At 36.3% G+C, this 12,990-nt stretch overlaps 1 protein-coding gene across 1 annotated transcript in view; it reads right to left on the bottom strand.

The window, feature by feature from the left end:
- Positions 1 to 12,990, bottom strand: part of STK3 (serine/threonine kinase 3) — a gene marked incomplete at its 5' end in the record, with an annotated part of 303,446 nt that overhangs the window by 106,184 nt on the left and 184,272 nt on the right. The window contains one exon of the mRNA XM_011952746.1: positions 4,611 to 4,800. Within this exon, the coding sequence (XP_011808136.1) occupies positions 4,611 to 4,800 (190 nt within the window). The remainder of the gene's footprint in view (positions 1 to 4,610; positions 4,801 to 12,990) is intronic.

Below are 12,990 nucleotides of genomic sequence, written 5' to 3'. Positions count from 1 at the left end.
TGAGCTTTAGCCTATAAGCAATTGGTAGTCACTGGGAGGTCACAAGCAGAAGAGAAATGTGCTAAAATCTGTATGGTGGGTAGGGAATGAAGATTGGAGGCAGAGGATCAGCTTAGAAGCCTCACAAGTGAGAAACTATGAGGACTTACACTAAAGAAATGCAAGCCGAGATCATGAGAAGAGGATAGGGATATTTAGAGGGCAGAACTGATGAGATGTTACTTCCATGAAGGGTGAAGGAAGAAACGGAAATTAAGAATGACTCAATTTTTCAACCTTATTCCAAAGACCACATTTAAAACACCTATACAACTTCTCCAGGTACTCGCATTATAACATTTCATTTTTTTTCTATAAAGTAGGGAGCAAGGTCATCTACTGAAACTGAGATGGGAGGTAGCAAGAAGAGATGTAGTGAAGATCTAAACTAGCCACTCTGTAGAATGAGGAATTGCTGAACTGAGAAACACAGGCTTCCAGGAAAGTTCTGAGGGCCCAAATGGGGCAGAAGGTCTTGATCTGGTAGCCCTCATCTGTACAGATGGAAGATTATCTCCAGCAGCACTCAATAGCCAGGGTAAAGATGCAGAGAAGATGAACACAGAGACTGGACCATATCAAAGTTTTCCAGGAGAGGCAGAAAAGACAAGATATTAGGGCAGAGGAGTTTAGAATATAAGAGAGTGGCAGAAGCAATGAAATATAGCCTCTAAGAGGAGTTTAGAATATAAGAGAGTGGCAGAAGCAACGAAATATAGCCTCTAAGCTGGATATAGAAGTGAAGGGAGGGTGTGCTAATAAAAAGAAAGCAGACTAGGAACTAGGGTCAGGGAACTAGAGGGCTCTCATGATAGCATTTCCCAAAATGTGTTTCTCAGATACTTATTACACAGGATGTTAATCACTGACAAGTTCCTCATTAAAAGCTTTTCATGGTCAAGTAAGTGAAGGAAAGCTTGGGTAATGTAATTTTTAAACTTTCCTTCCTGTACTATTTGCATTTAATAAGTTCATAATATATACTGTAGTTCTGTAATAATTTATCTCTAGGATAAATATGCATTTCCCAAATACTTCTGATTATTGTATATTATTTATCTATATTTATCAGAGAATTTCACCGAATGGGTATCTCAAGGAACACATTTTCAGAAGGTGCGCTCTATGAAATGAGAAGTAGGGATGGTAGAACACTTGAAAAGAAAGTAGCTTACTAAGGCAGGAGGTTTACCTGAAAGTTCTCTTAGCTTCCAGAGCTATGTATCTTTAGTTCTACTATAACACACATACACACATACACACACACACACACACACACACACACACACAGCTTGACTCTGACTCTACTGTAATTAGTATTCATTCATGAAACCAATATTCCAAGAGCATGTACTATTATGTGGCAGAGGAGATTTATACAGCATTCTTACCAGGACAAACTTCATAACTTATCTGGGGAAAAAACAGAAACACACAAGAAAAATAAAAACCTGGCTGGAAAGTATGGCTCTTCCTCAGATACCCATAAGATATAGTTTCCCTCCAGGGCAACTAGTGCTACCAATATAGCCACAGCTCTGTAAGATCAGAAAGTTCCTCCATAAAAACAGAACTAAGATGAGTAGAACTGAGCTGAACAAACGAAAAAGCTCCAGTCTTGTCTTTGCTGAAGCTACTACTCTCCCAGAGTCATTCATGATGAAATAATCTCTCCTACCCCATCAATCTGATGACACAGATTCTTGACCTGGTTCTAATCTACTCCAGGATAAGAAATCCTACAAGTTGATTTTCTTAAATGACGACCAACCTGCTTAAACCCAGTGTCAACCATTCAGAATTCCAACTGTCACAGACTAGTATGGATAAAGCATAATCCATAAGGAAGAAGTAGAGATCCACATGTAAATACTGGCTAGTGCCAGACTATGAAGGATCTTGGTGACACAGCTGAAGCCTGGACATTCCTTGGGGAATGAGGAGGCCTTATGGATATATGAATAGGAAGACCAGGAGCAGGAGGGTAAAAGTGATGCCATCATTGCTAAAAATAGGTTTAGAAAGTTATTCTTGGGACATGCCCATAGGGTCCATGTCCATTTTCAAAAAGGCAGATCAAATTTTAAAACATTTTTTGTCATTTTTTCTCCGCTTCCCTTCAAAGGGTCTGTGGGTAATTTTCCTTCCTAGAGGTAAGGAAAATAGGCCCATAATTTCTAGCTTCATGGTTAAAGGTATAAAAGAGAAAGTGTAAACATAATTTAAACTGACAAGGATGTTAAATCAGGCAACTCATTTGAAACCCCAATGGGAAAAGAGATGAAAATCAAAATCTTCAGTACATATTGTAGAGATTTTAGAAAAACAAAAATAATATACTGCTATCATCTTATTAGGGAACAAAAATACTACAGACACATTAGCAAATGTGGCTTTGACTGATGTGACATAAGCTGAGACCTCATACCAACTAATTTAAGAAGTTTTAAAGATTTAGATCCTGAGAAAAACAAAACTACAATAATTATGTGGTTTCAGAAAAAGTTAAGTCTTCCCTCAGCAACTTCTTCACATTCTTTACTACTACCATACTACAATATGACAATCCCTAGGGGTTATACTAACATCACTTGATTAGAATTTTGGAAACACTGAAGTCCCACATTACAGAATGATGTCTAACTTGCAGAAACAAAAAACAAAGAAGGTTGGCTCATGGGATTTAAAACTCGCCGAGTTCCATAAAACAACTGCAGTTATAAAAACCACTATCTGCTCAACTTCAAAATAGGCTTTCAATAAAACCTCTGTGACAAAAAGTCATACCTATATATTCAGTTACAACAAAATTATAACATATATTGATTTTTGTGGATGTCAAACCTAAAAGTCATACACAAAATGTGTAGAAATCTGTGGTGTAATTTTAAAGTATGATGTTGGAAACATCATCATTGCTCTCTCTTCTTTGAAACATAATACACTGCAATCCAAACGAATTCAATTCTATAAAGACTCATTTTTCTTAACTACTATATATATGCTGATGTTCAACTATATGACTGCATGAAAAATTGTTTATACAGCTTCACGAGGAGCTCAGTAACTCCCTAAAGATACAAAACAGCACTCATGATCTAACTGATCTGTAAAGAATCATAAAATTTGAGTTAAAAAATTATATCAGCTTATGGAAAACTGATATTACATGTGGATGAAAAATGTGTTAACTGTTTTACCACAGAATCTTTGTGATCCACTTGTACCCTAACACTGGCTGGTTCTGGAGGCCACAAGACCATCCTCTGCAGTGTAGTGAGGCACATTATGGATGCAGAAAACTTACTCTAGTCAGATGCCCCGCTAGGAATTTCAGGAAATCCAAGATTTAGGCTGCTTTCTGGGAAAAAGGCTCAGAAGACCCACCAATGGCAGGAGATAGAAAATTCATACTCCCCCCGCAGGATTATGGCAACATAGCAATCTATTTACATTTTGTGCTTCATGATGTCTCTATCCAAAGTACATATGCAACCATAATGGGCTACACAGAACTAGGAAATGTGAAGAAAGCAGCAGTACTGAGCCACGTGACTTGAAGCTATGGGTCAAACTTCACAGGAGGAGTAGCAAAAAGAAAAGGGTGGGCAAAAAGGAAATGGAAGTATCTGAGAGAAAATTCTGGTACCCATTTAGCAGTACCAGCAAATTACTTGAATATTTACAGTCTTCTAGGTTCTACAATGCTAGAAGTCATGTAATTCTGCTTTTCTATCATTGAGAGGCAATACTCTTCAGTGGAAAGCAGCCTAGTGCTTCCTTAGACTTTGACACTAACCACACAGGACCAGGGTAGGACAGGAAGAAAAAGGTCAGTTGGTGCTAAGAGAAAATTTGTTTTTCCCTATAATTGTGAAATCACAATGACCTACAATGTTAACTGCACTATCTTAAAAAACTATTTTTTAAAAAAGAGAAGTGCTAGTTTGTGAAAGCATTCCTATTGTCATCACTCTGTAAGCAACAGAGGTCAGAGAGAAAGTTTGATCATCATTTTAGCCACTGCAGCACCCCCAGCACTGTGCCTCACATATGATAAGCAGCAGTAAATATTCATGGAACTGAATCTTCTGTATGAGCATCCCTGTCTCTTAATCCTTCTTTCTAGTGTTTCTTATTTTCCCACCTTATTTCTTCCCATAGCTTGCACTGCTCTGTCGTTGTGGTTTAACTGATAATTTGGACAACACAAAATAACAGTCTGTTGAATTTATTGGTAGATAATTTTAGGTTCACTTTTTTAATTGGAAAAGTAAATGTTAGGAACATTATCTTTTTCTCTCTAAAATACTTTGCAAATTAAGCTATGGGTTAGCAACCTTCAACAGAAAAAAGTTCCATATCTCTAAGTTGAAGATGTGTTGCTTTCTGCTATATTAAAATACAATTTTTAAAAGCTGACTTGTGCCATACTCTTTTTTATTGTTACATATCTAAGAAACAAAATTTTCCACAATTGGCTATAAAAAGTAACACAGAACTAGCTTGGTTCCTATAAAAGTATCCTTTCAAATTAGAAAACAAATATTCAATGTAAAAAAGTCACATACTTTTCATAGTTCCATCTTCTTCCTCATCCTCACTGTTTATCACCATGGTCCCCAAGTCGGATTCCAACATGGTGCTATTATGTTCAATCATGGTCTGGGCCCCTTCACTCATCGTGCTTGTGGCCCGCATGGTGCCCACACTCTCCACACTAGTCTTCACCATGGTGTGGGAATCCAGCTCATCTTCATCCTGCAAGCAAAATACTGCAATGAGGGAAGACTTTTCTGTGACAGCTGGATTTCTTAATTCTTAACAAGAGAATGAATACATTATAGTTTTAATACTTATAAAAATACGATTAGTACTGATTTTAATATAGACATACATACAAATGTTATTTTAAGAGCAAAAATTATTCAAAATAACCTAAAGCTTTAGGTAATTAAAGATCAAGCAACAGAAACTGATGAAGCAGAAGGCTGCTAGTTGCTTTTAAAATAAGGATTAAGATAAGTGAACTATCAACAAATGCATAACAAAGAATATGGTGACGAAAACAACTAAATATATAAAAGAGAGTACCTTTAAGACAGAACACATTGACACTTTGTATTATAACGGGCATAATGATGTCTATAACCTTGTACAAGAGCCATTAATTTTTTCTTTTAAATTATGGCAAAATATACAAATACATATACATAAAATTCACCATTTTAACAATTTTTAAGTGTACAGTTCTATAGCACTAAGAATGTTCACAGTGTTGTGCAACCATCACCATTATACATTTACAAAACTCTTCATCCTCCCTTTCCCCAGTCCTGGCAACCTCTATTGTACCTACATGAGGCATCTAGAATAGGCAAATTCATGAGTACTATTATTCATACCATAGTACTAATTCATAATTACTATTGTACTCATGAATTTGCCTATTCTAGATACCTCATGTAAGTGGAATCATACAATATACTTCACTGAGCATAATGCATTCAAGATTCAGGTATATTGTGGTATGTTGTGTAATTTCATTTCTTTTTAAGGCTGAATGATACTCCACTGTATGAATACACCACATTTTGTTTTCCTATTTATCTGTTGATGGCTATTTGGATTGTTGACACCTTTGTCTACTGTGAATAGTGCTAATGTGAACACTGACCTACAACTATCTGTTTGAATCCCTATTTTCAGTTTGGTTGGGTATCTACCTAGAAGTACAATTGCTGGATCACATGGTAACTTCATATTTAATTTTTTGAGTGCCTAAACTGTTTTCCACAGTGGCTATAGCATTTTACATTTCCACCAGCAATGCACAGGATTCCAACTTCTCTACATCCTTGACAACACTTGTCATTTTCCTTTTCTAAAAAGTAATAGCCATCCTAATGAACATGAAGTGTTATCACATTGTAGTTTGATTTGCATTTCCCTAATGACTAGTGATGTTGAGCAATCTTTTTGCATGCTTATCAGCCATTTGTATATCTTCTTTGGAGAAATATCCATTTACCCATTTTAAAATGGGTTGTTTGGTTTTTCTGTTGTTATTACAAATTCTGGATATTAATTCCTTACCAGAGATATAATTTGCAAGTATTTTCTCCCATTTTGTATGCTTTTTACTTCATTTATAGCATCTTTTGATGTAAGTTTTTAGTTTTGATGAAGTCTGACTTATCAGTTTTTTTTCTTTTGTTGCCTATGCTTTTGTTGTCAAATCCCAGCTTTTGAATGTTTCACAGAAGAATTGAGTCAGTAATATAAGTACAAATTAAAAGTGCTCTTTAAAACATTCACCAAAGATATACTGGAATAAGGTCATAAAAATAAACTAACAAATCCTGTCTGAAAGACCAACTGATAATCCCAGTGCTCTTGGAGGTCAGGGCAGAAGGCCAGGAGTTTGAGACCAGCCTAGGCAATACAGCAAGACCCTGTCTCCACAAAAAATTTAAAAATTAGCTGAACATGGTGGTGTGCCTGTAGTCCTCGCTACTTCATGGGCTGAGGCTGGAGGATTGCCTGAGCTCAAGAGTTTGAGGCTGCAGTGAGCTATGATGGTGCCACTGCCCTCCAGCCTGGGTGACAGAGCAAGACCCCATTTCAAAAAGAAAGAAAGGACCAAAGAATCGGCTATTTAGAAAAACTTGATTATGTACTGAAATTCATTTATATTTATTCCATTTTTAGTAGAAACATATAAGCAAAATCTAGTTCTGGCAGAGTTGACAATGCAAATCTGAAAACATCAATGTTGAGTCTCAGCAATTTGGGTTGTATAATATAACAATAGTTGGACAGCTGTTTGATACCTTTCCTCTTCCTAAACCTACATGATAAGCTTGGGCATTATGTCTCAAAGTCGTTTGCACTTCTTTCATGATCCTTTCTCTTTTAGAAGACCTCTTCATTCTCAAGCCTTCAACAATCTACTAAATCGAGGAGTCTCAAATCCTGAAATCTTCCTATGTCTTTACTTATTATGTAAATGCTTAATGACATCTAAAATTTGACAGTCCCAAATCAGATATTATTTGTCTCTCTAGTCCCTCCTATCTGTCTCCATCCCCAACAATCACCACAAAGCATGGTAATCTTCACTTGCTACATAAAACTTCAACGTCTTCTTACATTTATTTTCTCTTTCATTCCCTATATATGTAGTTCTTTAAAAAATTCTCTCTTAGCTCCATGTCTTCTTTTTCCATTTCCACTGCTACTGGGTATAATCCTCACTACCTCATAGGTGGTTTACTGCAGCTAATGCTTCCTGACTGAGGACTCTCCCATCTAACTTTCTAGAGTCAGGCAGACATTGGTTCAAATCCTGGCTCAAATCACTTATGAGGCATAGGATCCTTGTCCCCAAAGATTGATGATTAAATAAAAAGGTAAGCAAAATGCCTGCATGCTACCTGGAACAAGGTAGTATCACACCTTTCTCAAAGTACATGGCATTATACTAACCTTTCTTGAATACTATTTCCATTATTCTACGGAAGAATCTACAATGGCTCCCAGTTCCTGCCTTCATTAAAGCTAAACATTTCTGCCTAGATTTCAGTGTCTTCTATGGCCCAATCCTATTTTCCCATTGTTCATATAACCTCCAATACAGGCAGGCTGGACTTTAACTGAATCTCTCCTTGCCATAACTTCTTATGATGCTATGCTCATTAAAGACTTCCTTTGTGTACATGTCTTATTCTCTATCCAGAACGCCCTTCCCCTCTATCCATTTAACTAAATCCTACCTAGTTTCAGATCAAGTATCTACTACTTCCATGGCTAATTCAGTCTTTGTTAATTATTCTCTTTTCTAAACTTCCACAGAATTTACAACCTGCATTATATACTTTTGTATTCAATTTATGATCTCATATTGCAAGCAATCGTTTTGCAAAATCTTTTATAAATGTAAGTACCCTATGGACAAGAATGTCTTTGAGTGCCTCTGAATCCACTAAAGTGCTTCATTTAGTATTCAAAACACAGTAAGGATTTGTGAAAGTTGTCAGAATCAAAATAAAAACATTTCTGTTTAAAACAACAAAAAAACAAACAAAAACCAACCCTGACAAATGGAACAAGGGAAAGCCATGCATAAATGCCTGATAGCAAAAGCTATCACAAAAGACTCTGCCAAAACCACCACTTTGCACAATGGCCATTGCAATCTTACATGTAAAATACTGCGAGGACATCTACCCAGCAACTGCCTATCCAACCACAGACTGGCGCACAAGGATAAGGATTTCAAAACAATTAGGCAATTCTCCCCATTTTTCCTTTAAAAACCTTCGTCTTCCTTTGCCCCCCGAATATACACATCATTTACTATAGCACCTATACTAGCACTGCAATGCCCTATTCTAAAATAAATGTTACTTTCTTTTAGAGAGTCCTTGTTATTTAGGTTGACACGTTCAATACATATTGACTTCTTGATGGAATTACAAAATCAGGGACCTTTACAGTTAGAGAGAAACTAATTCGAACCATCATTTTATATCTGAAAACACTGAGGTCCATAGAAAATAAGAGACTTCCCTAAGGTCACACACCTACTTAAAAGTAGATCTGGGACTAAGAAACAAGTTCTTTTATTTCTTAGCCCATTATTCTACTACATACATGTACCTGAATTACGTTTAAATTTTGATCTACCTGAATGCTTAAGTTTGAGGTGCAAGCTTACAATTTTAAAAGCTTATATCACCACCTTCTATTCCCAAAGAGTCCCATACAAATTATGCAGTACATTCTAGTCCAAGCCACCATCTTCTCCCACTTGGAGCATGAAAATAGCCTACTGACTGTTCCTATTGTTTCCATTTTTGCCCCTTTTAGTCTCACTCACATAGGCAGATTGATCCCTCCAGAAGACAAATGACATCATGTTACTCTCCTGCTAAGGACTCTGCATTTGGCCTCCTATCACACTTAGAATAAGATCCAAAACCTTTATCATGTCCAAATGTGATCTGGCCTATCCCATCTAGTAATATCTGCCAATCCCATCTCCTATCACATTCCTTCTTGCTCACCAAGCTCTAACCAGGATGACCTCCTTTGCTGTTTCTTGAGCATTCTAAGCATGTTCTTCCTTTTAAGTCTTTAAATTGGCTGATCTATCAGACTGGAATGTTCATCCATAAACCAGATTGATAATTTATTTAACTCAGGTCTCTATTTAGCTGTGACCTCCTCAGTGAAGCTTTTTCTGACCACCAATCTAAACTAAAGCCGCCATCATTTTCTATTCTTCTGTATTCTTCACAGTCTATACCTGGCCTTCACGACCACTAGAATGTAAGTCTGAAGAAGGTAAGAGACTGTTTTAACTTCTGAATCCTCATTATTAAAACACCTAGCATACAGTAGGTACTTGATAAATATTTATTTAATGAATAAATTTATATTTTCACTTATTAATCATCCAACAAGCATTTATTGTACATCAAGTAGTAGACAAGACATTGGAGATACAAAGATGAATAAGATAGTTGCATTCCTGAAATTTCAGTTTTCAGGGAGTTTGTGATCTAGGAGAAATCTACTACCATGTGAACAATAAGTTACAGGACAATCTATTAAGTGCTATAAGAAAAGTGTTGACAGTAAAATGGGAATACCAAGAGTAGAGCCTCTAACTCTGCCTTTAGAAAGTGAAGAAGGCCCCACAGAGGAGGCTGAACTTGAGTTAGCTCTTAAAGGATGAGTAGACTATATATTTAACACAGGTAGATACATTTGGGTGGAGTGTTTTACAACTGTTTACATTAGAACTAAACTCAGACACATTCCTTCTCAGCTCAGACACCCCAAGATTGAATTACGTGTCATGCCTCTGTATTCCCATAGTACTCTGTGCTTATGCTGATTTTACAGTACTGTAATTGTCTATCTACTTGCCTTGTCTAAATCCCCCATTAGACTCTCAAATCTATAAAGGCAGTAACCCGATCTTGTTTACAGTTGTATTCCTGATGTCTGGTAAAAAGTATTGTTCTTTTTATGTAATTTGTTGAATGAATGTTTTTTTTTTTTTTTTTGAGACGGAGTCTTGCTCTGTCGGCCGAGCTGGAGTGCAGTGGCCGGACCTCAGCTCACTGCAAGCTCCGCCTCCCGGGTTTACGCCATTCTCCTGCCTCAGCCTCCGGAGTAGCTGGGACCACAGGCGCCCGCCACCTCACCCGGCTAGTTTTTTGTATTTTTAGTAGAGACGGGGTTTCACCGTGTTAGCCAGGATGGTCTCGATCTCCTGACCTCGTGATCCGCCCGTCTCGGCCTCCCAAAGTGCTGGGATTACAGGCTTGAGCCACCGCGCCCGGCCCGAATGAATGTTAAATCCCTCATTATGAGGTAATGCCAAAACACAGAACGAAGGACAATGTTATGAGGTTATAGTAACATAACATTATTATTATAAAACATAGAATGGCTATTGAAGATATTATACTTTGGAACAGGAAATAAGGCTAATAACTAGAATTATTCAGTTGATCGTTCATTTAATAATGAAAAAATACTTATCATTGAGTTGGAAGCACTATGCTAAGGTCTCTTTAATTCTCTTTTGGCTGGGCACAGTGGCTCACGCCTTTAATCTCAACACTTTGGGAGGCCAAGGTGGGTGCATCACCTGATGTCAGGATTTCAAGACCAGCCTGGCCAATATAATGAAACCCCATCTCTACTAAAAATACAAAAAATTAGCTGGGCATTGTCGCACGTGCCTGTAATCCCAGCTACTTGGGAGGCTGAGGCAGAAGAATCACTTGAACCCGGGAGGTGGTGGTTGCAGTGAACCAAGACTGCGCCACTGCACTCCAGCCTGGGAGACAGCGTGAGACTCCGTCTCAAAAGGAAAAAAAAAAAATTATCTTATTAACCCTGAGAGGTGCTATTAATCCTCTTAGGCAAAGGAACCTGAGGCTCAAATAGGTTTCATAATTTGTCCAAGGTCATACAACAAATAAGTGGAGAAGCAAGAATTCTAGCAAGGTCTAATTCTAAAGCCTAAGACCTACCTTCTAATTATGTAAGGCTTTTAAACTATCTAAGCATTTCTCAAGCCCTATTTAACTTACACTACAGGTTTGCAAGAGCATGTTTCATTTTCCGAAGTAAAGAGATGAAGATGATTTTACATCAGTTCCTTTTTCAAATCTGCTGGTTGAATATCTTATTTTATCACAGTTGCAACCAGTTTATTCCCAAAACACTAAGTCTGTTTTTACATGTGTGAGTCATTTGTCTCTTATCCTTGTGAGATTCAAAGCTGTGACCATTAAACTTAACAAGAAACATAACATCTGATTGGTATAACATAGTCTTTAGCCTCCCTATATTCTACATTAGAGTTGAATCTACAAAGGGACAATAAGGCCTGAACCTCTGGATTCACACAATTGGCTTAGATAAAATTGTAAAAACACTGAATTAGGTTTGGAAGGGATTGATCTTACTGCATATTATTTTTACTTACGTAGTCAATTTGCTAAAGAATGCTAATCTAATTTACAAATTGACAGTAAAAAATAGCAATAAAAATAGCATGAACACTCAATTCACTAATGAGAGGGTGACACACAAATAGAAATTAATAAAGTACAGATGGAATGACTAGTTAAACGAAATTAGAAAACTCATTTATAATTTGGTGATGGTGTTGAAAACTTTTAAGCCACAGCTTTTACTTTTTAAAATTCTTAACTTATTCTTGATATTTTAGATTAGTATTATAATTTCATTTGATACTTTTTATATTTTTATAATGAAACATTTATGTTTTTAAAAAATTATATTCCACTTACATATACTGTTATTCCTCACAAAAGAAAAGCAGAAGGAAAAACATGTTGATACTTTATAGAAAAAGGTCTGCAGAACAGATGCTTCCCTACTGTAGAAAGCAGCCAATTCCAGTAAGGAATACAACAGCACTTTCAATCAGTGGCCATCATGTGCCAGGAATGCAAAACAGAGTACTGATGATAATCCAGTTTATGAATCATAAAATCCACATGGAATACAAATATTTGAAAACATTATTAGGAAATCCTACTCCACTGCTAAGACAGGCTTATGCTAAAACAGTCTGAGAAACAATCAGAGATTTTGCATTATCTACTAGTAGATACGTGTAATAACTACTACCTTAAAGCATTTTCTAAATACTCAGTAATTGACTGAATTAAGGATAAAAAGTATTTGTCATTTGTGAGACTAATTTGTCATTAGTGTCCCAAAGACAAATACTTTAGAATACAAAATTGTTTCTATATTCTAAAAATGTTTAGAATATAAAAATAGAATTTTTCTCAGTTAGGATACCTATTTGATGAGATAGTTAGACTACTTCTTAAACAGGTGTCCTAAATGGAAAATATTCTAATTTTATTTTGCTTCTTAAAATGACATTAAACACTTCTTTACTGTACATGCAATCACCTAACAGTATAATATCAGTATAAGAGCAGTGATCTTAATGACTTTCATTCCGTTGGACAATTCTAATGAATATGCATTCTGCTATAGCATGAAAAAAATATTCGTCAGAAAAAAATGTGTACAATATATACTTGAAACAATTATACAAAAAGTTGCATTATAGTGGTCTAAATATTTTTAAAACCTCTTAAAGGTGCTAATTAAACAGTCAATAATAAATGTAACAAACATACTACAAATACATAGCTGAGTTTTCAAGACAGGGCTCAAAACAGAGCTATGGTAATAAGTCAAATCTAACTTGAGGGCTTCTTTAGAGGCATGCGATGATGGGGGTGGGGGATTATTGGTTAAATAGGTTTCTATTTTAATAGATAAAGGGGAAAAGGGAAGTCTTTGGTTTCTTTCCAAAGTAGAAATGAAACCTTCACTTAAAATTGGGAATTTTGAAAGACTACATCCTCAGGAAAAAGG

Source organism: Colobus angolensis, unplaced genomic scaffold (genome assembly GCF_000951035.1).
Source record: "Colobus angolensis palliatus isolate OR3802 unplaced genomic scaffold, Cang.pa_1.0 Scaffold349, whole genome shotgun sequence".
Taxonomy (NCBI): Eukaryota; Metazoa; Chordata; class Mammalia; order Primates; family Cercopithecidae; genus Colobus; species Colobus angolensis.
This window is presented reverse-complemented; position numbering and strand designations above follow the sequence as displayed.